General features: G+C 44.2%; 1 protein-coding gene across 1 annotated transcript in view; it reads left to right on the top strand.

Moving 5' to 3' along the window:
- The window catches only part of PDGFRA (platelet derived growth factor receptor alpha), a 35,417-nt gene extending 26,276 nt beyond the window's left edge, over positions 1 to 9,141 (top strand). Inside the window, exons 17-23 of the mRNA XM_075752153.1 lie at positions 66 to 181; positions 763 to 885; positions 1,496 to 1,607; positions 3,414 to 3,513; positions 3,635 to 3,740; positions 4,423 to 4,658; positions 5,708 to 9,141. Of these exons, the coding sequence (XP_075608268.1) occupies positions 66 to 181; positions 763 to 885; positions 1,496 to 1,607; positions 3,414 to 3,513; positions 3,635 to 3,740; positions 4,423 to 4,658; positions 5,708 to 5,855 (941 nt within the window). The 3' untranslated portion in view covers positions 5,856 to 9,141. The remainder of the gene's footprint in view (positions 1 to 65; positions 182 to 762; positions 886 to 1,495; positions 1,608 to 3,413; positions 3,514 to 3,634; positions 3,741 to 4,422; positions 4,659 to 5,707) is intronic.
- The last annotated feature ends 15,581 nt before the right edge of the window (positions 9,142 to 24,722 follow it).

Raw genomic sequence — 24,722 nt, 5'->3', positions numbered from 1 at the left:
AGGGGGAAATGGATGCTGCTTTCACACTCCACAGCACAAACACATTTTTCTCGCTTTTTCAATAGAATCAGAAGTCAAAAACCTTCTTTCAGATGACAGTTCGGAGGGCCTCAGCCTACTGGATTTGCTGAGCTTCACATACCAGGTTGCACGGGGAATGGAATTCCTGGCTTCTAAAAATGTAAGTAAATAAAAAAGTAAGTAAAATGTATGGAAGTGTAAAAATGTCTTCATCTCCAACTATGGGTTTCAATTTAGATTCTGAAGACATGACACAATGTAATATTTTTTGGGGGGTTGTAAACAGCTTTCTCACTTACCTGGAAACTGAGATCACCATGTTTGGAAAAATCAAAGCAGCAGTCAGTCCTCCTCTCCCACTGCAGCCTACAACATTCGTGGGGTCAGCGCGCCAGAGATGGTGGTGGATCTAGGCAGGGTCTGGGTGGAGAGTCCACACAGCCACAGACTAGCATGGTCAGAAATGTAGACGTATCATTAGTACATGATGGGTAGAAGGGGAAAGGGTGGCGTCACTTTTGTCTCCTCCCCATTGCAGTGCATCCACGTGAGCCCTTGCTGGTTCTGAGCACTGGTGCCTCCCTGCCCCTGTTAGTGGGGCAATACAGGTGCCTGTTCAGTAGAAGGTCTTGTTAAGACTGTGCCCAGAAAGTCAACAGATCTTTTTCAGGGATCTTTGCAAGAAGAATGGCCCTTGTGGAATTAGCACATCCTTGAACAACTTAATTTCTCTCCGTACAGTGTGTGCACCGTGACTTGGCAGCTCGTAATGTCCTCCTGGCTCAAGGAAAAATTGTGAAGATCTGTGACTTTGGGCTGGCTAGAGACATCATGCATGATTCCAACTACGTCTCCAAGGGCAGCGTACGTACTTAATCTCCTGAGCTTTGCTTTAACTGCAGTGAGAAGTGTCAGGTTTAAACACTGTTTAATTTTCTTGCCATTCAGAGTTCGTTACACTAATTGACCATTGGGATGAATGCTCCTGAGAACAATTTTTCTTCAGTTCATTAATTCCTGTAAATATCCTAATTCTGCTTGAAAGCTGAAAATTACTTGGCCACACTGAATACTTCACAGGCTGAAATTTTAACTGGCAAGTTTTGTGACTGGATAAATTATTGAGGAACTGTCATTATAATATGTGGAGTAGCGACACATCAATCAATGACATATCAGATCTAGATCAGCAGTGCCAGCTTTTGTATCACACCTTCAATCAGTCTGGTCAGTTGCTAGTACTCAAATGAATACAGTTAGGGCTTAATTATCTTTTGTGGGGAGCAAATAGTAGCACGGTTTATAATCCTGGTACCTTTGTGTTATAAGGAATTAAAAATAAACACTAGCCAGGTTAACACAACTTTTCTTGTAAGAGAGAAGTTAATCCTGGCTATCAAATAACAATTGTAATGGGAAGCATTTCTTTAATGATGAATCTGTGTGATTTGGGGTTTCTTTCTTTTTGCTACAGACTTTCCTCCCAGTAAAATGGATGGCACCTGAAAGCATTTTTGACAATCTGTACACAACATTAAGTGATGTCTGGTCTTATGGCATTCTGCTGTGGGAAATATTTTCTCTTGGTATGTACTGTGAACACTTTCTTCTGTGTAGTGATTAAGCTTTTACAGTTCAAGGTGTTCTACATGAAGTATTTAAAATTCTACAATAAAAATATATATGTGAAATCAACTGTTAATTATTCTTCTATAGGGGTTTTCAGATCCCAGTGTTAGGTGTGAAGTAAAATGTCCATACTCTCCCAAAATTCTCCTTAGATTTTTTTTTGGAAGATACTTTTTTTTTTTTTTTTTTTTTTTTTTGGCTAGAAAACTGAAAGCACTGAGTGAAAAGCTTTTGTGGAAAAGTATTGGTGTCTCTGGGCCAGGATGGATTTTCTGGCTGATATGAGAAGGAACATGCTTCCCCCTTGCAACGTGGTGCCTCGGGCTGCAGCCCAGCCCAGCAGCTGGTTTGAAACAGTCTCTTCATATATATTTCAAAAGAGCCCGTCTTAGTCCCATTACAGAATAAAAACAAATGTCAATCTTCTGGGACGCTGATTTCTCATTTCCAGGTCAGCACTGTTCACACAGTTGGTTTATGGCAGCGTAAAGTGGTTATGACAATGTATAGCAGTTACAGACAATGTACAGTTCCCAGCTGGGAAGAGCCTGGCTCTTTCCTCAGCCTGATTAATTAGCCTCCCGGGTGGGTGGCTGGCCTGCTTCAGTAACTCTGCGTTGCCCAGATTTACTCTGAGCAGAATCAATCAATATCACGCCTGTATGGCATCTACTACTGCCCCACGGCAACCCCAAGCCTAATGTTATTTTCTAGGATAAGTTGTCATATAGCTACTTCTCAGAAAACAGCAGTTGCACCACTATTTATGGTATTGATTACTGTAATCTCTGGGCATCATAGGATCCTGTAAATATCCATCCACCAGCATCCCTGGGAGGCATGAGAGTGCTGTTGGATAGCTCGGGAACTGAGGCACAGCTAAGCCTGTACTTCACTGCCCTACCTGTAAGAAAGGTTCTGAAGCCCAGTTTTAGGTGAAAATCCTGCTTTTGAAAGGGCTGAAGTTTCTGGAGTAGTATTATAGTATGTGTCCTCCACCTGAGAAAGATCTTTCTTGGAAAGCAAAACATATCCTCATTGGCGTTTAAGAGGGTCAACTTTGACATCTTGCAACACTGACTTCAGCTTGAATGATCCTTATACACATCAGCGACAAGCGAGCATGAATGCAATGATGTCTGTATGCTGTGGCCCCAAATGATTGCTTAACTGTGTCAGCCCAGGGGCCAAATCCAAACTTTTTAACCACCCATGCACCCAACGTGTTAGCTGCTGTCTGAAGGTGGCTGCCCAGGTGGGAAGGTGTGGGTATGGAGGGGACTGGCTCGTACTAAGGCTTTGCCCTTACAGCCAGGATGAGGAGAGTAACTCAGGCCATCTTACTCTCAGCTGTCGTGCAGGTGCCAAAGGCAATAAAACCAGACAGAGGAAGTGACTTGCCTAAGGTCGCACAGCAAGTGGCAGAACAGAGCCATGACCTCAGATCTGCCAAATGCAGGCCGATGACCTGATCTAAGTATCATCCAGCCTCTGTGCCCCATCAATACATTCTATAAACACTGTGAAGGGATTTTTTTCTAAGTAGTACCTACTTCAATCTTTCCTAGCCAGCCTTTCACATCAGGGCTTAAGGTGGTCAAGCCAATAGCTCTGATGTGAAACATTGACTAGAAAAGAATAATTTTGATGGCATGTCAAATTATATTGTTAACGCTTCTTGACATGAACAGCAAGACAGTATTTGGGAGTCTGTATGGATAACCAAGTATAGAGTAATATCTTTTCTTCTCTTTTATCTGCAGGTGGCACACCATATCCTGGCATGATGGTCGATTCTACTTTCTACAATAAGATCAAGAGTGGATACCGAATGGCCAAACCTGATCATGCTACCAATGAAGTGTACGTGTGCATTTGGCTTTTCCGCACCTGGCCAGTGTCCAGACAATTTTGTCTTTAGTTTCTGTTTGGTTACTCTTTTTCCTTTACCAATTGGTTAAATTGTTTTCCATCTTATCTGCAGGTATGAGATCATGGTGAAATGCTGGAACAGTGAACCAGAGAAAAGACCTTCTTTTTACCATTTGAGTGAAATTGTGGAGAGCTTGTTGCCTGGAGAGTACAAAAAGGTTTGCTCTTTGGAATTTTCTGTGTTTTTTGTACACTGTTTTAGAGGGAACTGTAAGTGCTCCAGCCATTAGAGCCATGGCACATCCTAACTCACGTGAATTACGTGATTCGGAGAGGGACATTGTATGTTTGCTTTCTGCATGCAAGCTTACTGAGAGAAGCAGTTCTGCAGCATTAGCTGGGAAGCAGAACTCTCAGTTTCTAATGAAAGCCTATCAACTCAATTTTTCTACTGGAGAATGGGTTTTATATATTTTCATGGGATTTTCAAAACAATGAAAGAATTCTAGAAAAGGGACTACTTGGGCCATGTGTATAATCTCCCTATCTCCCTCTTTGGACTCTGACATCAGCAAGTTTTCCCCTCATACATCTGGACAAGATCTGCCTGCCCCACCATTCAGTGTTTCATTTTCCACCTACCTTCACTCCCTTCCCTCTCTCCCGACTCCTCTTTCACATCTATTTGTCTGCTCTATGCTGCCACACTCGCTCCTGCATCGTCTAAAACCAGCTGTCTTCAAATTCCCGATCACTTGAAGATGCTGGGCTTCTCTATCCAGGTGTTGCTGTCTCATAGAGCAGAATATCTGCTGGGTTAATGAATCAGAGCTACCCATCTGAAGAAAGGTGGTCTTAGTGAATAACATCTAATCAGGAGTTTGAAATGAATATTTTCAGAGCTACGAGAAGATTCACCTGGACTTCCTGAAAAGTGACCACCCAGCTGTCACGCGCATGAGAGGAGACTGTGACAATGCTTACATTGGTGTCACCTACAAGAATGAAGACAAGTTAAAGGACAGGGAGAGCGGATTTGATGAGCAGAGGCTGAGTGCTGACAGTGGGTACATCATCCCCCTGCCTGACATTGACCCTGTTTCTGAAGATGAGCTTGGCAAAAGGAACAGGCACAGGTACGTGAGATTTACAGACCACGTAGCCCATAGTCACTGTTTGGGGTCATGCCTGGTGATGTGCATTAACACTTTTTAGCATCGTACTCCACAAACGATTTCCTTGGCTTTGTTGGAATTATTTATTGGGAAAGTCCCATGTAAGTACGGCAACATGACTGGTCACAGTGTTTTCAATGAGAAAAACATAATTTTTACTCTTTCGTGACTGTCAGTGGAAGGGGACTTCTGGTAGGGTGGTCCTGTGTATCACTGGAACTTCCTCGCTAGCTTGGCCAGGTCACAGTGGCTGTCTGGTGGCTCTGTGGGCACATTTTGCAACACATCTTGACCCTACAGCTCAATGTCTTGGAGCTGCATGTGAGATCTCAAGGGATTGATTCGTTCTGTGTGAGACCAGCTCCAGAATTTGGGAGGAACTTTAAATATCTTCCATGGCATTTTCTTCATTGCCAGCAGGGTATCCAGGACTTTTTGCTGCTCCCTTGTCAGTTTACGTGATGGATTCTGCTACAGCACAACAACGTATAACCCTTACTGTAAATGACAGTGGTTTAATGCAGCACTTAATTAATTGTACATAGAATTAGCAACCCAGAAACTCCTTTATTTGATATTTTTGTGCTATTTTCAAGAGGGGATGAATGAAGTCTCTAAGAAGTACCATCCAGATTATTACCTCTCTCTGTTATTATTATCTTACTGACTGCTATTGTTATCTTATTTTCACCTCACCTCCCTAGATTTACCAGCAGTAAGTCATAATTTACCTAACAGCAGTGTCATAAAGATATTTCTCTAATGAATCTTTGGCAGGAAGTGCTTGGCGAAACATATGAACAACTTGTTCCTTTGAATCCAAGGTGGTTCATTACTCTTTAGATACAAGATCTGCCATGTCCTAAGAACCAAGCTGTCAGGGTCATCTAAGATTGCGCCATGGGTCAGAAAGCATGTGGGGAGGTGGTGTTCAGTTCTGCTAGAGACTGGAGTACTTACCCAGCTACATTCACCATGTATTTTATCTCTGAGATATTTGTCTCTTGCAGTTCCCAGACATCTGAAGAAAGTGCCATTGAAACTGGTTCCAGTAGCTCTACTTTTATCAAGAGAGAGGACGAGACCATTGAGGACATTGACATGATGGATGACATTGGGATCGACTCCTCAGACCTAGTGGAGGACAGCTTCCTGTAACCCCACGGACACCTTCTAGCTCTGCACACGGGGAAGCTTGCCGTGCTGTCTATAGACTTCTGCTCCACAGAGAAAACCACTTTATTGCAATATCAAGGATGTGAAGAGGAGGTGGATTTGTACAGAGAAGCTCCCAGTGATGGGCAGAGGAATTAGCCTGAGTATGAATGAAAGAGACATGTCGAAGATGGATTTTTTTTAGTGTTGCTTCTCGCAGTACTTCAGTAGCATCTCAGTGTTGTTTGCCGTTCGAACTGGTAGGAAGATGAAGGAAAAGGCCACAAACAGACCAGTTTTGTGTTTCAAGGGCATTCATATGACTTTGATGATCGAATTTCCACTGCAGCAATACTTCACCATTGTAATTATGTAAATAACTGTCTACTCAAGGATTTTTTGAGGTACACGTTGAACATATGCCATGGATTTTAGAAGAGATTGTTCATTAATTTTGTGTACTTCCTCAATCTCAATGTCAGCTGCTGTTGAACTATCATGTGAATTGAAGAACATGCAAAAACCACTTTTGGACCAAAAAGGTCTAAAACCACAAGGGACTGACTGGTACTACAAAACCTGTTACTTTTTACCATTAATGCAAGTAAAGGGGAATAATAATAATAATAATAATAATAAAAAACCAGTCTATAATAGGTGTTAGAAACCTAGTAAGTCTTTATTAACTATAGAAGATAGCTGTTTTCAAGATAATACTACTACTGTTTTCAGTAACACTAAATGTATATTTTATAATTCATTGTCCTTCAGTAAAAGCACAGTCTCAAGAAACTTTTTTAAGTACAAGGAAAAAATTTATGACCTGGAAATTTTTATGAAACAATTCCTTTATTTGGCTGTACACAGTAAGTTAACTGCTCCCGTTAGCTAAATCTAATGTAGAGAAAAAATTAAGATTTAGTATTCCATCATGAGCTGAGAAGTTTTTCTGATCAGGTATACGAGAAGCAATTATTGTCCTCTAATTAAGTGAGGTTCTAAAAATTTAATTAAAAAAAAAAAAAGAAAATAAAAATATTTGTGCCAGATTTCCAAGATGCTTGAGAATGGAAGATTATGATAAACCACTAGCAACATCCCATTATTAGTGTTTCATAGGTACTCAAAAGAAATCTTATCCTGGGTTTAGCTGTGAAGAATCAATTTGATATTTGAACTGCTCAAGGAACAAAGACATCTCTCCCAGCCTGGAACTCCAGATTAAATAAGCAGAAATAATTCTGCAGCAAATATTCTTGTCTTAGTTTTCAGGTTTAAACAGAAACAGAAAACTCTGACTATTGTCTTTACAGACTGTAACTACAAACAGTAATTGCTTCCAAGAGTGTTTTTCAGAAGAAGGTGCATGAAAATGAACCTGTTCTCAGCCTGCAATAGTTGTTTTTTGACACCACTTATACGAACAAAGTATTACGATTACTGCTATCACTGCACAATGTGTTACTGAGATATGATGCTTTGGAAGACTTACATGTGAAAAAAGGTACATCACTGCGAAGGGCTCCATACTTTCCGGTGCTCAACTTTCAAACTTAACCTTAATTCAGTGTGATGAGTGCCTCGCAGGACATGCTCAGCCCCTGGCACAACACAACCAATGCAAATGCGGTGCAAACTCACCCCTGTGTTGCAGTATTTTTCCTAGGAAGTGTGAAAGATGGACCAGCAGTGAATGACAGAACATGCTGCCGTGTTAAACTACAGTTTAACTTGAAATGGCCCTAAGAAAAGCTACGCAAGTCCCCTTGACTTCGCTTGTTGTGGACAGTTGTGGATCAAATGAAAGCAAATGTAATATTGTCAGTTACAGGCAAATAATTCTGTATCTGGGTTTCAGAATGTCACCTGGCTGTGGCCACGTACAAGCATACTGCAGACGTGAAGACAGGACCTGCAACGAGGCACCCACACGTTCAACCCTGGTGGTGGGCGACAATCAGAAGGAACCGCAAGTGATGGCGCATCCTTTTTCTTGCAGTCAACAGATCAAGACCGAATGTCTTCCCAGGAGCCGTGCTTTAGCCAAACACATGTCACTGAGCTCTGTATGGGGACAACTGTGAAACATAAAGACTCTCAATATAGCCAGGACAGATGAGACGATGTAAAGAGCCCCTCCAGCTATGGACTATGAATTGAGGAGACACAAATTGTCTATTGGATATCCCAGATATCTGAATGGCCACTCGAGACCACACGTGCCTTAATTTGCATGTGTAGTCTGTACAATTACACATTCAAATTAGGCAAGCAATTTCACCTGCATTTTTGCACATGGCCTAGTGTTCTTCAGGGTTTGAAAATCAGCCCCAGCATGTTTTATTATACCAGTTACTGGAATCTAAGGACATGCTCATGCAGTCTCCCCTTCCCCTCACTGGTTTCATTCCATATCTCACAGCGCATCTCGGGGCTAGACCCAAACAGTGGATGTGAACCAGAGCTGGCTCACTTTCTGATGCATGGTAATATTGATTCTCCATCCTGTCATGAGTATTATGTAGATGAACTGCATCCGTGGCAGGGGTCTAGCCAAACCCAGCTCACTGCAGGCTTGGAATCAGATAAGCTGGCCTGGAAACTGGAATGAGAAGCAGAGGAAGAGAGGAGATTTACTAGAGAGGATGATCCATTTAGTTTTACAATATTATCAGTATTACAGACTTTTTCTTTTATGGCTTAATTTTTGAGAAGCCACTGGAAGAGATATTCCCAAACCTTTCACTACAGTAATTGTATAATGACAATCAGTGTTAGCCTACGAAACACAGCTTTTGATTTGGAATGGCCAACCAATTCCTTACAGCGTGGTCTGCAACTTGTACAAAACGGTCCTATTACATGATGAAGGACGTGAGATATGATGATGTTATACATCAATATGTATATAAGTATTTTTATATAGACGTCTAGAATACTGCCAAAACATTTATGACAGCTATATCACTGCCTTTGTTTATATTTTTTTTACTGTGATATATTCCACAGGCACGTTAACTGTTGCACTTTGAATGTCCAAAAGTTATATTTTAGAATAATAAAAAAGGAAGTGTTTCCAAAATGGTGGCTGTTGTGAAATGTTTGAAGAAGGGCAAACTGGCCTGAGTGATGGTAGGCACAAAATGTATTTCAAAAATGCCCCTGTTGATATTTTGTCTTTGAAAAAAATCCTGTAAATTAAGATCTCTATATTTCAATAAATGATATATAATTTAAGGATATGTGAGGGGTCTATACTCACTTATTGAAAGATGGTTATGAAGAATAAGTCTTGCTTGTTTTTGGATTTTTTCCCGAAAAAGGTTTTTTAGTTAATTGAGTGCTCTGCAAAGCCATCAGGCAGCAATGACAAGCAGGTCTCTGAGCCCTTCCAGTGGGCATAGTGGGGAAGTGCCTGCGGGAAATGACCTGGATAGCGAGTGACATCTGTGGGGACCCATGTTGTCCCCCAAAACACGGCAGGTGCAGTGCTCCAGTGACTGCTGCCCGGAGCAGAGCACGTGCCCCGAGGTGGGCACCAGACTCCCTGCACGAGATGAAACCCTTCTTGACCTCCACACCGTGTGTGCAGGGGGGTTCGATGCCTGCTGCTCTGCACACGCCGAGGAAAGGGGGAACATGGGATGCAAACAGACACGCTGCGCCACGTGTCTGCCATGTACACTCTCTGCCGCTTCTAGCATCGCTGTACAATAACGGGGTTTATGCAAAGGTTGCTTCTAACAAGGGACTAAAAGTGACTTGTGTCGGTCTTTAGCCTAAAGCTCTTGATGATTACAGAGGATTAGTTGGCCCAACCTTGAAATGGCCATGGTTTCTCTGCCTCTGGTGGCAGGGTTTTTTTAAACCTATGCTGAGCTCACCTTCTTTGTGAATCAAACCAGATTTTGTCCTATGGTTCTGTGCTCCCGCAGTAATTAATTTTAAAGAGTGGATGTAACTGAACGTGAATTTGAGAGGAATTGGAAGATACCAACCTGAAAACAGGGTTAAACTTCCTGCACTGGAGCCTGTCCTGGTTTGCCACAGGAGCCAGGCAAGGCTGGCTGTGGGAAAGCCCTGTGAACAGGCAGGTTAGCAACCTCCTGTCCATGGAGTGGTCGCTGTTGCAGATGAACTCTCCAGCTAACACCTCCCTCTCCTTCACCACTTCCTCACAAAGCAAAACCCCTCCTCGCTTCAAACAGGGTCCAGCAGTCTAGGCCTTTGCCTCAGATAAGAGCTAGAGTAGGTTCCCACCCCTTTGTGTCCATGCCAAAGAGGAGTCTCTATCCTACAACGCTACACGGACACGCAACACTTCCTGCTACCCCAGGGGTTTGGGAAAGAGCAGTGGTAGCACTTGTGTCCTGACGTTTACCCTGCTCAGCTATGCACCTGCTCTGCTGGAAGTTCAGCAGCTGTGTGAGAAAAGAGGACTGAAGGACTCATTACTACTGCTGTGCATGGTAAAGGGTGGTGGTACCAAAATCCCTCTCTATCCAAGAGCCTGCAGCTGGGTACAGAGCTCAGATTCAGTTCTCCATTCTGTTCTTCCCCTTTGCAGAGCGGGATTGCAAACTCCCGTCTGTAGGGTAGGGCAGTGTGTGCCTGTGAGCACGTGTGTCTGTGTTGGAGAGCACGGATGGTGAGCGTCTCACCCTCTTGCTGAAGTAGATTCATTTTTGGCAAAAGCCTAACTCCTCACTTCACTGATAACCACAATCCAGGTGTCTGGCGGGAGTCCTGCTCATTGTCTTGTTCCCTGTCTCAAGGCTTCTGTAAGGATTTGGTTGGAAATGTACCGAGGGAGCGCGCTGGCACACGGCAGAGGCAGTCTGCCCAGGAGAGAGGAGCTGGGGGGAGAGCAGCGGTGTACCTGGAGCAGCAGAGAGGGGCAAGCTCCTGGCCAGGATGGGAAGGGAAAGGTAGGCAATGGCTTTCCTTGTGGGTCCTATGCAGGAGAATTTAGTTTATGCAGGTAAGCAGACCTTTGGCTAAGCTTCTGGATTGCTGTGATTGGTGCAAAAGGGGAGCAGCAGGTTCTTCAGCCAGAAGCAAGTCATCCAGCCACCCTGAGATGATCCTGGTGGCTCTGGGAACCTGCGGCACGGTGCCCTTGCAATGGCCATGTCCCACCAGCTTATCCCCATTGTTATAGGCTGTGTGGTATGGGAGCTGTGTGCTGGCATAATCCCTGGGAAAGATCAGAGGAGAACAAGGAAAAGCCTTTCGTATGCTCAAAAACAAAGAAGAGGGAAAGTCACCCCACGGACCTGGGCTGGCGATGAAGCCAGCGGCTGAAGCAGAGTCCATATGCTGTGGCAGTCCCACCACCAATGCCCTCAGCGAGACAAAGGGCTGGGCTCAGCACTCGTGGGCTTGTTCACCTGGCCCCATGTCTGTCTTGCACCCCTCGGCACAGCCAGCTTGCGTGAGAGCAAAACACAGTGGGCAGTGGAGGAGGCACCAGCCCATTGCTCTGCCAGCACTGATGTTCAGTGCCTTTCAAAGGGAAAACCCATCTGACTTCCAACTCCATTTCATCCCCATCCATATAACTGGAGGGAGGGATTTGGGCCACCTTGAAAAATTCCAATGTTTCCTTACATTTGTTAATACCTTTACTCAAATAAAGAGCTAAACTTTGCTTTTCCAAGTCGGCCACAAGATGGAAGCATCAGACAAAAATCTGTGAAATGGTTCTTTTCCTCATCCCTTTTCTGCTTTTGTTTCCACAGCAGCACAGATGTGCTGTCGCTGCAGAGGCAGAGCATCTGGAGTGTTTACAGTAATAGGAGCTGAAGGAATACATACGGTGTCCGTCAGCTCCAGATGTTTTGTTGGAAGAACTTTAAACCTGTTATGATAACCATAGCTTTCCATAGGATGAGACCTGAGGTAGACACTCCTTCTTAAGAATGGAACATGTACTCAAGTCTGCTCTTACCAAAGGGGAAACTGAAACAGCACCATGGAAGTCAGGGAAATTGCCTGGGGTTTTTCTAGGCCACAGTTATCCACTTTGTTTTACAGCATACAGCCCAAATTCGACAAAGCTGGAAACTTCACTGGCAACTGCCATGGTATCCTTGATGGCGCTGAAGGACACTGCCTTTTGCCTCAAAAAACTTACCTCTAGTGGAGAGAGGGAGGGATTTAGAACAAAATATGATTTTAAATATGGTGAAGATATGGTGAGGAGTGAGACTTTAGATATCCCAAACTCAGCTGAGACCTCCACCGTCTCCTCTGCATTCATTCATTCACAGTGCTGTGCTGCTGTTAGATGAGGAGCCAGAGGCACTCCTGAGCTGAATGCCAGATTTGCATGCCTTTGTGGTATTCAAAAAAATAACGACTTGGGACCAGTCTAATGTACATAGCCAGATCCCCAAACTCTAACCCCCAGAAGACATGCAGGTTCGAGTGTTAGTTCGAGTTTGTAAGCTATTCCAAATCCTGCAGCAATCTGACGTATCAGACACTGCCTTACCCACCCTGCCATTAGCACTGCTGCGCTCCTCCAGCAGGAGCATCACCCGCCTTATCATTTCTCTGTAAAAGTGATGCAAGCTTTGTAAGAAGGGGGATGTGATTTATTAGACCTGCTGATACAGCTGAAAAAAACAAGAAGTAACTCATGTCAGGACTTGAGGTAGGGCTTGGGTATCTAAAAACTGGGCTGTGTTTTCCAGCTCTGCTAATTGGCCTCATAAAAGACATCGTCTGCATATTACTTCTGGGTGGCTGAGACAACAGTAGCATGTGCCAGCTGATGCCCGAGTCTTAGAAATGCCTATTTAAAGGCAGCTCTAAGCTTTGAAATTGGAGCCACCTTGTCGAAGGCAAGCCAAGCATGTGTGTGCTACCAGCAACAGCTCTGCAAAAAAGTGGCTCCCACCAGCAAGTGTATGTGTATTTATACCAAGTGCATTTGTGAGCTTGTTGATCGATTGCTTTCAAAGGTAGAGTTTTGTTTTGCTCACAATGTATTTGACATGCAAAATGATGGGTGCTTTGATAGCTAAAAATGCTGTTATATTGATGTGGGAACGACGTCAATGCTTTAAAGCTGATCTTCAATTATAAAAAAAGAGTTTACTGTCATCATTTAACCTGGCATGCTGTATGACACAGACCAGAGGGTTTTCCCAAATTAATTCCCATTTGAACCAGAGCCTTTCATCTAGAAAAAAAAGCAGTCTTTTCTCATCTCTGTGAATCCTTGTGTAAATATCAGGTTGTGCAGCTGCTTACATGTGAGACAAGTGTTATTAGTTCAACACTCTGGGCATGCACGAAACCAAGACTTATATTTCCACACTGTTTGCCCAGAGGAGCTTAGAAACCCGTTAGCCATCATTTCTAGTCTGATCGGCTGGATGAGCAAGGGAGTGGGATTTCATCAACATATATCAATCACTTTCAGTGTAGTTTCTGGTGGCTGCCTTTGGCAGTTTTGGTTATGTGTGTACAATGCTCTGATGCTCTGTGCATGAAATGGGAGTTCCTCTGGCTGGAAGTTGGTGGAGGTGGACTGGCCTGAAGGAGGAAAGATGCCTGTAGCCAAAAAAAAAATTGGTATAATGTTTCTACCCAGCAAGGAAATGTGCATGAATTTAGTTAAACGTGAGTGTTTTCCCTCTCTGACCCAAGACCTTCTCATGCTTTCCGGAGCAGTGCCTCCCCATTGGATGGCCCAGGGAGATTGCTCTGAGCAGAGCAGGATGGGTGCCACTGCCAAACCCCCCAGGGCTTCAGTCAGAGCTGCCTGTGCTTGGCTTTTATGTATGCAAATACAGGAATGGACACAGGACCCTCTATACCAGTCCTAGCTATGACATAATAGAGCAACACGGAGGTTTGGGCCACTGCCTTTGGCTGCGAGCACAGGGGACTGTCCGTGCTCTGTTACAGCTGTGGGCTGGTCGGGAGCTGCTCTCCCTGGCTGCAAGGCTTGGCACGAGTAGTGAGACAATGCTGGGGCATGGCGTATTCTGCTTTTTTCTGCTGTCTTGCTAAGACTGTACGATTTGCTCAAAGGTGTATTTGACTTGGCTTTTTTTCCTCCCACCCACCCTTTTCAGCTTCCCCCCTGGTCATCAAGCGGGCTGGGAGCTCCGCCGCATCCCTGCCCCACTTCGGACTCAGACTACACCAGTGACTGCCAAAGGCCAGGGTTGAAGGGGTCCAGCGCTGCTCCAAGCTGCTCCCAAGAGTCTGTATAGCTAATGCGTTTCTGCAGCTCCTCCCTGGATCCTCGGCTGTTCCCCTGGCAGTGAGAAACCGTCAGAATTAAATACCGTGAAAAAGCGTTGTTGAACATGTTCAAGGGAAACTGCATTTTGAGAGAAAATGCATTTGAAAATGTCAGCATTCTGTAAAAGAAGAAGAAAAAAAATGGTGCGAATATATGTTGCTTTACTGTCAAAAACTGAGCAGCCCAAACCTGTCCTGAGCTGCCAGAAATTAAAAACTTTATTTTTTGGCTCGAATATTTTGGTATTCAAATTTTCTCCTAAAAATGCCATGTTCACTATGGAGAATGTAGAAAGCAAGCTTTTGGGTTTTTTTCTCCTCTTGAAATCCACTTTTACCTCCTCCCTCCTGAAAAGGACCACTCTTCCCATCGCATGCTATGACATCTTGTGCTGAGACCGAGACTGCGCCGCTACAAGGACCTTTCATAGGATCAGCTGTTAGAAGTTGCCTTGCAACTCCAGGGACATATTCATCAGGATCCCTTACCCTGGTAGCTTCCAGAAAAAATGCTGGCAGAGGAGAGGGGTGCGAGAGCTGCCCCCGCCAGAGTGCTGCTCTGGCTGTGGGCAGGGGACTGGCGGTGCCTGCCCAGGCGTGAAAGATGCATTTTGTTCCCCTGCTCTGCCCTGTGGCCATCGGCTATGGGAGCTGGTGAGAGCCTCCTTTCCCGGGAGCATTGCTGACGCAAAGGCTCACATGCGTGAGCGAGAACAGAGCGGTGCTTGTGTGTGGGCACAAGCCTGCCTGCCTGCTGCCTGCTCACGGGGAGCTCACCTTCATGTCCCAGGAGCAATGCGAAGGAGGAGTCCGAGCCCCACCGTGGCCATGGGGGGAACATTAGCTCTGGCCCAGGAGACCCCTCCAACAGCAAGGGGTGGCACTGGATTGGCTGCTGGTGAGGGAGGTAGAAGGTCCCCTGTATGCATGTGGTGGGAGAGGGAACGGGGCCATGTAAGCCCTAGGACAGGATAAATATCATCATAAATGTCCTACAGTCCTAGCAAAGATCAAACCCTGTCACTATTGTCCAGGACAAAGCACCTCTGTTCTCATTCACACAGGAGCATTGAGCAAGGATCTGGCCAAGATAAGTAAGTCCAAAAGTGTGACACTCCTGGACCAGCTAGAGGGGCAATTCAGTATTTGGTCTGACGAAAACACCAGGAGAACTTCAGAACACCATAAAAACAGCCACTTTGTCCCAGCCTTGCACTGAAGGAGGCTCTTTTAGGGCTCAGAGGGTTTCGTGGTTCTGGCTTGAAGTTTTTTACTCCTTGGTTTACTTACCATCACTCAAGACACCCTTGCTGAGATTTGCACATTGACACCTCTCTTCTAGGGAGTGATCTGAGGCCTTTTATGGCAATGTCTAGAAAACGGAGGGATAGGTAACCTAAAAATATTGGAGTAGTCCACTGGCTCATTTTACTGAAGTCACACAGCTGCCAGAAGGTAACAGCAGTGGTAGTTCCAATACTGTCATTATTGCTGTTGGCAACCTGTCATGAGATTGGATTGTTTACATTTATATATACATAACGTTACCTTCTTCTCTCTTTGAATGGCCAAGCACTCCAAATATTGGTCATCTAGTGCGTTGAAATATATCTTCTGCATCTTTCATGACATGAAAAGAAACATTTTGCTTATTTTTTTATTTCATTAAAATACATACCAGAAAGTTTTGGGAACGTGTGGAAGTTTTAAGTTTTATTACAAATCTGGAAAAATTGAGAAGAGGTTTAATTAAAAAAAAAAAAAAAAAAAAAAGAGGTTTAGTACCCCCCCCATATATAAGATTGTAACAATAGCAATGGAAAATCAATGATTATCTATCTTACATGACCCACAGCTTAGGCTGAGCTCAAATCTTTTTAGTATAGCAGCCACATCTTGAAGACATACCATTTTTGCTAACCATCTGAATTCTTCTGGCTTTAGCAGTTCTGCAATTAGAAATGCTCAAAGGCTGGACACAAGTTTATTGCAGAAGTTACACATTTTTCAAACCTGTCATTATGTTAACATGACTACATCAAAAGGGTTTGCTGAAATTTTGTCTCAATTCTAGACATGCAGTTTCAGCTTATCAACCTTTGCATGCGATCTTAGCCGTCAGTAATTCTGTAAAATAAATTCTGCTAAATGCGTAGATGTACAGCTATATATCTGCTCAAAAGGGTCATAGTTTCTCTCTGCCAAGAAAACTTTGCATGAAAATGAAATTATTGTTTTGGATGGAGTAATGAAAGCAAAGCATGCTAGGTAGTAAGAGGGTCCTAGGGGAGCAGGAGGAGCAGGGACTGTCTGTGCAGTGGCTGGGCTTGTCTGTGCCCCGTTGCCAATGTGTTCTGTCCCAGTATAACCCCTCCAGCTTAGGCTTCAGCAAGCTCAGCTCTTTTTGCAAAGAAATTGGCAGAAACGTCCCTTAGCATGCAACAGCCAGAAAGTGGTAACTGATAAGTACTTGCTTCTCCTGCTTCCCTCCCTCTTAATTCTGCAAACATACCATTAAGGATGTCACAAACTAGCAATACCATTGTCCTTTCTTGTCCTTCCTCTCCCTTTAGGCCACATCGTCCCCATGATATGTCAGTGGTCAGTACTTTGGAAAATCAGTTTGACTACTTCTTCCCTCCCTGCAGGTGCTGTGACTCATTCGCCTAAACATTGCTCTGAAGGACACAGATGCTTTGCCCCGTGCTCACTGTGGTACTTTGCTCCATGCTCACTGCAACACTTTGAATCACAACTCGGTCTTGCATTTAAAACCTACAGATTTCAAAGGGACATACATGTGAGTGACTGTCCAGGAACGCAGCTAGATTGTCTCTTTAAAAAGTAAGTATTTTGATGCAAGAGCTGCCCATTGGAGAAGAGAAAGAAAAAGCAGAGAAGCAGTATTATCAAAATACTAAATGGACAATATGCACCAGCCCCCCAATATCATCTTCAGATCCTGAATTCATGATTCTTCAATCCTTTGTAAATGAAGGTCCATGCCCATCTCTGCTTCCAGTATATTATCAGAGTGTTATCCAAAATGTCCTCAAGTGCTGTTTCATCCCTAGTCATCTTTTGGTACAAGTCTGGAAAGATTCCTACTGATGCAGAAGGATTTTGACTCAAAGTCTATTTTGATTACATAGTGTGCAATATGCTCCTCACTGGCTGACCTTGTTAGTCCTGATAGGTGACTAGGGGGCAAAATGATGATGGTGCTCAGGAAAAAACCTGAAGCACTGCTGTACCCAATAACAAAAAAATCAGAGGCTGATCCTCCAAGGCTTGGTCTAAAATCAAGGCAAAATATGCTGGGTTCTTTCAGTTCCACTTGGTGGACTTTCAAGTTGTGGTTGCTTCACACGATGATGTTCATCCGCAACAACGAGCGCTAGCAATGCGCTGTGTACAGATGAAAGTGAAGAAGCTGCAATTCCAGCAGCTGGGACTTCACCATCCATCACAAAGACATGGCAAAGCAATCTGATACAGCATACAGCCAGGCCAACTCTCCTTTTGCCAGCACAGAAGTCCACAGGAGTTCACAGAAGATTTTAGAGCTCCTTCTCCAGAACTTCATTGTCTGGGAAAACCACCAGCATTCTACTGATTAAGTAGTATTACGTGCACAGTTACCTGCTTTGGCAGGAACAAAAAAATTCCTTCCTCTTGTTTTTTTCAATTTGCTAGTAACTTTTTAAAAATGAGAATCCCAGAAGCTGTTGCTAAACACTACTAGAGTTTGCCTGGATGAGCTTTAATAATTAGCAGTAATTTGAATGAAACCAAAAGAAAGTTCAAGGGCTATACTCAATAGATCCAGGCACTGCCTTCAGTCTCAAGTATTCACATCCATAAAGCAGAACTGCAAGAAAACGATGATTAACTTCTATTTATCTCCCCCATTTTCACAAAGGCCAGGTTTATACTCTGGCTTACGTGCAGTCATTAGCATGTAATAACATAAATACCCATATTCCCTTATCAAGTTGAGTTGTTCGTCTGCTTTTCGTCTTCTGCAGGTGCAGATGGCTGTGTGTACACAGTTGCAGGTGTACGTGCAGGGTCTGGTTTGGATTTGACACTTCCCCTTTCATCTCATCCATTCCTAGGGAGGCAGTGATGAGCGTTTCATATCTCAGAAGTCCATTTCCTTTAGCTGCTCCTTGTCATTTCCTAGCAGGATTTGTCTGTGTATGTGAAGGCACAGCTGGAGAGGGGTAGTGTGTGTCCTTTTTTCTTACAGCTACCCTGTCTGCGTGCATGGAAGCTGTCAAGGAGACCACAGGGCTGTTGGTCGCAATGAGGAGCAGTAGAGGAGTGTGACCTCAAACTCTTCCCAGGACAAAAATCATCTCCCTGGTTTAAATTTGGTACTTCTTGGGGTTTTAGATGTATGATTATTTTCACTTTTTGCTTCTTGGAAAATAAATTAATGAGGAATGGAGAACTGAGAAGTAAAACTGTGAGTTTTAGGCTAATGAGAAGAGGCAGGAAAAGAGCAGATACAAGTCCACAAGTAGGGAAGGTGCTAGAGATTAAATAAACCACAGTTAAACCTGGCTCAAAGTTTGCAGCAAAGGAGCAACTGTAGGTAAGGAAAGGGCAATATCAGAGGCAAAGGTGGTGTTTATACAGCAGGTGTGAAATCAAGGGCAGGTACTAATAGACTTCCTTCAATTTGTATCACATCATAGCCACCGTTTAAATAAGATTAAATGGCACCGAAGGTTGAATTGAAAAGGTACTTTTCTAGACTGATTTCACAAAAACCCTCATCCCGGCTGTGATAAAGCTGGCACTCTCTATTTACCAACAGAATGAGGACTGGGTCCTCTAGGAAGACCACATCTAACCATAGGAATCTCTACCTTTGTTTGCTGAAGGCATGCTGTCAAAATGATACCTGCTTATTTCCTAAAACGAGTAAAAGTAGCTTGAGGATTACACCTGTCTTTGCCAATTTCTGTCATTAAGCAATTTCCTCTTTCCAGTTTCATGCTTTGTTTCCTGCTGGTGTCTAAAGGATGCGTGCTGACAGCTGAAGAAAGTGACTTGTTGCGAAACACTGCCACTGCTAGTGGGGCTGTGATCGGCAGCAAGACTGAGTGGTGAGCCTGGGTGAGATGTTTCCTTTTGTTTTGATCAATCTTTTAGCGTGAGAAAAATGCGGCTTTGGCTGATCTGGCACTATTCACTAATTGGGCTGAATGTGCAGATTGACTAAAGCACATGCTTATGGTTTGGGAGATCCGAGTTCAACTCTGCCATCTGCTTGAAGCCTCGTTTTCCCACAGTCCTGGCTGAGCAGGCTCCGGGTTGAGCGGGGCTGGCAGGTGCAGAGGCTCTCTTGCTGAAGCTGTTACACTTTTCATACAAAGATCAAATATTTATTAGCATTGATGGTCCCGCGTGTCCCAGCTCCCACCTGGGTGCCCTAATCACTGCACCGTAATGCTCCCTCTGGAGCAATTCATGTTCAAATGTAATCTGCAAAGTGAGACCACATGAAGGGGAAAGACTGCAGAAGCCTTTCGGTGCTGCACAACACTTTGCAAGGCTAAGACAATCCCCTGGGGAAGGGATGCAGGTACAAATCCCCTTGTACAGAGGCAAGCAGGGCAGAATTGGGATTTCCTTCACCTGAAATATGTGACGAGCCTGCAGCTGGGTGGGATTCCCTTCTGGGTGTGGAGACTTCTTCAGTCTCCGAGCTATGCAAAGGACGTGAAAAGTCATTAAGAAGCCAGAGCCTGCAGGGGAGATTTTAAATCCTTTGTACTAGGGTCCTCACCTGGCACCTTTGGGGCATTTCAGTAAATCAGAAGAGCTGGAAACAAGTGGAGGAGATGCTTGGGTAATGGGGTGCAACACCCGGTAGAAGAAGATGAATTAGAAATAGCGGCATGCTTTTTGGGCTTTTATCAATTCAGGTGAGATGCATTAAAGTATCTCTGAGGTCTAGAGACTCATACAGTCAACAGCACAACTGCAGAACTGAGTCTTTCCTTCAAAAGCTCACAGGCCATAGTGGGTAAATATAGTTCAGACACAAATATGTTTTTAGATGAAGAGTGTTCTTTTAAATCTTTTTTTTCTCTCTTCTGAGAGTGCCAAGTAGTGCCAGTTTGGAAGTAATTTCTGAAATGTGGACATCTGTCTTCTAGGATCTGTACTGAAAACACCATCTTTTTTCATATGGCTCACCAAACAAGCCATTCATTAGTGACTAGTTTCAATCTGTAATCACTTTGGGTCTGATTCATGGTTGTAACTCTTGAGCTTAGTGCCATTGTCAGTCGGGTTTGCATAGGCATACATCTGGGGTGCAGAAGTGAATCTGGCCCTCTTTCTGGTCAGACTAATGATTTTCATGTGATGTTTCACAGCTCTTCATCAATTGCCAGAGCCCTTCTAATGTCTGAGAAAGACAAAGCTGCAGAATAAAATCTACACCATAAAATTACTCTAAAAATAACAGCTAATCTCCTGTTTGAGATGTTAATTTATAGGAGGAAAAGCTTTGGAATAAACCCCAAATCTAGTAATTGTGTGACTGGTTTTTTTCTTGAGGTATATAAGCAATTCTTCTGTCCTTAGCTGAGAAAGTATGTGCTGTGTTCTACCCCCAGATCTCTTAGCACTAGCTAAAAGGTATTTCACACCAGTCCACATATAAGAAAAAGCTTTTCATCAGTGTGAAGTAAGGTATAAACAACCTCAGGAAGTTTGGAATATGTTATTAAAACTGTTCTCTAGTATCCTTGTTACAGGGTCTTTTGGCATCACATCCTTTAGTGTAAGCTTATTATGTAAGTCACTTGTTGGCTAGCCCCTGATCTGCCCCACGATCTCTCATCAGAAAGTCACATCCTTTCGTAAGCGGGGTGTGAAAAGAGAGACAGTGTGCTGCTGTTCATTTAATGTTTCATCTGTCTTGCTTTCCTCCTCTTCTAACACCCCTCTGTTTCTTGGGCATTTCTCTTGGCTTTCTCTACCCTGTGCCTCGCGCCCACCTGCACCCGAATACATCCCGTCTGGCTTTGGGCACCTCCCTGAGCACGGCGGCGTCAGGGACGCGCTGGCCCTTGGCCCTGCTGCAGTCGAGGGAGAGGCTGTGGCGCTCGTTGGGAGCCATGCACGTAAAAGCTGGCATTAAAAAAAAAATTAAGGATAGTGAAGAGGAGCCCCTTTGCTCCCCTGTTACAGGGCATGAGCTGAGCCTCCTGAGATGACCCTCCCCGAGCCCCACACGCCGCCCCGTTGCAGGCACGCCGCCGTGATCAGGTTTTGCAGAGAGAGGTGATGTAGCAATGCCTAAACTTCTGCTGAAACCAAGGGGTGTTTAAATGCCAGAAGGGAAATGGGACACCCAGATATTTGCATTTCCAGCTTCCAGTCAGTGCCTCTGACTCTGACCTTACATTTGACACATTAAATTAAAGGATGGCACAGGCAGACCCTGTGCCTAGAGGATTTTGAAGATCAACCAAGTCAGTTTTGGATATGGCTTTGAGGCCCTGTAGCTGTGGATGCGACAAGTACTCTATTTATTATTGCTAAGGAGGTATAAGTATATGCAGTTACTGGAAAATATGAAACTATGGAAACGTGAATATGAAGCATTTACAGTGCTGTATGAGGAAAAGCATCAGGTAGTTATTTTCTTTGACAGCGTATCTTGAAATGAGTAGGTCAGTGTGTTCCTAGGGTGACATCTGATGCCTGATTTGTTCTCATAAGAAATCTTCAAAAGTCTTCAGATTTTTGTGACAGGTCTGTAATCATCCGTCTCTTTAAAAGACCAGTCCCCCTGTCCTTTTATCAGTAGTGCTCCTCATGCTGAATAGAGCAAAGATCATAAATCACCCCACAGATTAAGTGACGGGGCTTAAAACAGCCGGGCAGTGGGGATGACAGAGCATTGCCACCGCTGAATCAGAAGTCAGCTCGGACTTGCGGTGAGGTTATCTGAAGTGCCCACAAGCCCCAGAATCAGTATGAATTCAGCCTTCCTCAGGGCACGCTGCACTGCCTGTGGGTGCTGGTGCCACCGGTGCCGGGGCTCGAGGTGCACCGGGGGTGGCCGCAGGAGACAGAGGAGGAAGACAGGGGCCAAGCCAACCTTCAGAAATCTTCCTGCGGTTTCTAAGGCACTGCCAAAGCTTGACACGCTTGTGCAGGAGTAACAGGAATAAATACATTGGTGGTAATGAGTACGGGTAAAGAAACCCATGAGGGGGACCCTGCCAGGGTTTGCAGATACTTTTTCCAAAACTGCTTTGGAGGTGGAGCCAACCCCAAATATTTCTTTGCTCTTCTTCACACAGAGGTATGTTTAACACGCCATTTTGAAAGGCTTATTAAGTAGCTGAAAGATGCTATATCAGGGTTTTTATTAACAGAGCTGTAGCGAGGGGGGATGAGGAGCAAAAAGCTGGAGCAAAGAAGCCTGCGCTGGGATGGGCGGAGGAGTGTGGGTGGCTGCGGTGGCCAGGCAGCGTGCATTGCTGTGGAAAGAGGGGATAGCCTACCTGAGGAACGCGCTGGCAAAGGGGGAGATGACACGGCACTGAGATATCTAGTCTGTCCTCCTGGCAAGTTGAAGCCCATGGGTAAAAGCTGCTATGGTTGTTATACACGATAGTTACGAGCTACCTATTGTCCCTCAGAAATTAAGCATGCGTTAATGGTATTTTATCTATTAATAAGCACAATACTATATGTAAAACAAAAATTTTCTGCTCTTTTTCTGGCTTTATGTTTTACATCCACTGAAAAATGTATGTCTGGATCTACTTATTTGCTTATCTGAATTGCTTTTGATGCTTTTGCTACCACTGCTATATATTTCCTAGGAAACCACCCTGCAAAGCCTCTGTAGGAATCCGAACCTTTCTGGCTGATGGCACCATAAATAACAAATTTCTTCAAGGTCAGTCACATCAGAGATGTTCTTCAAAGCTTTTAAAATAGCTAGCCTAGTGCTGAGTCAAACGTATTTTTCTTGACTTGGTTTGTATTAAAGGCCTGAGCTACAAAACTTACTCAGCCAAAATTTCCATTTATTTTAACCAGGCACTCGACTCCTGTTGTGTCCTGGTTTTGGTTGCTTTGGTGGAGATCAGCTTGCATAATATCCTGACCTGCACAGACAGCGTGACACTGTCCTTCTTTAACCAAGTTATCCTTGCTCGCACAGCGCAAGTAGTGGTTATCACAACAGATATGGAAGCAGCAGTGAGGGAGGGCTTGGGCAAGTCACCTGGCCACAGCCACCTGCTGAACTTCACCCACAACTGAGTAAGGTCATCTTGAGGACCTTCCCATTTTTCTGGGACAGCAGGATGGCTTTCAAGGGTGCAGAGGTGGCCTTAGCTTCGTGTAGTGATACACCTTTCCCTGGGAATATGTAAGATTGTCCCAACTGAAGACACTGCTTCACCGATTCCTTGTTATCCTCATGTTTGGTGCCAAGGGCTGTCAGGGCATAATTACTGCCATATGGTATCCACGGGTTTCCACAGGTAACTAGCTCCATGACCTCTGTCTGCTGCTTGCCAAGAACAGTCAGATCTTTGCAAAAAATCCCCCCGCCCAAACTGGAGCCTGCAACTCTAGCACCATTGCCCAGCTACCTCCTTGCCCGTGGCTAATAAATCTTCCAGGGCCCCAAATTTTTCTCACTCGACCAGAAGTAGACTTACTAGCTCGAGGTATTGTGTCAGAGAATAGGAGAGCGAGGTGAGGCAGCAGTAAGTGAGGCAGAAAATGAAGGTGGTCCCTTCGTGCAGCACAGATGCTCCCACAAGGTCCCGCAGCCCCTGGAGCTGCTCTGGGCATGGGGCTGGGCTCTGTGACCGTGCGGAAAGAGCAGTGGATCTGGCTTGACTCTCTGATTGGTGTTTACAGGGCAGGCAGAGGAAAAGTGGATGTTTTACTTGAAATGTTATGGAAATCGCTGAGAAATAATGCCTGTAGAAGGCAGTTCTCAGAGTCTATTTCTGTTCAGGAGGGACAAAAAGGCGTGCAACAGAACCAAAATTTCTGCAAATCCATTTCCTTTTATTTTATCACTGCAAGGTTCATGAACTGAAAGAGGAGTTTGAGCAATTTGACTCAGTTTCCAAGTGGAATTACTAGCTTTAACTTTTTCTTATACTCAAACCTATTGTTTTTTTAAGATAAGCTGGGATTTTTCCCTCTATACAACAACAGTTAAACCTGATATTCAGTTGCTTGGCTAAGAGACTGATAGGATTAAAATCTAAAAATACAAAAGATAGAAACCAGATTGTGTTATCTAAAATATACATCCTCTCCTGTCGTGCTGGTAACTTAAGTTCATACAGTGTAAACAGAGAACTAACAAGCTCTGGTATTGTCATTTGGGCTAGGGCTTTTTTTTTTTTTTAAACATAAACTTGCTCCAAGCAGCTCACAGAGCTCTCTGAGAGATCAGGTACATAGATTTCAACGTGTCTTCAGTCTACGAGTGTTTGATTGATATAGTACAGTATTCCTGTTCATATAAATATTTGAAGTTAGAAAAACCTTCTGGTTTTAATTCTGTTTAAAAAAGTCAGTTTAAACTAACTTCCC

This window comes from Balearica regulorum, chromosome 4 (genome assembly GCF_011004875.1).
Source record: "Balearica regulorum gibbericeps isolate bBalReg1 chromosome 4, bBalReg1.pri, whole genome shotgun sequence".
Taxonomy (NCBI): domain Eukaryota; kingdom Metazoa; phylum Chordata; class Aves; order Gruiformes; family Gruidae; genus Balearica; species Balearica regulorum.
This window is presented reverse-complemented; position numbering and strand designations above follow the sequence as displayed.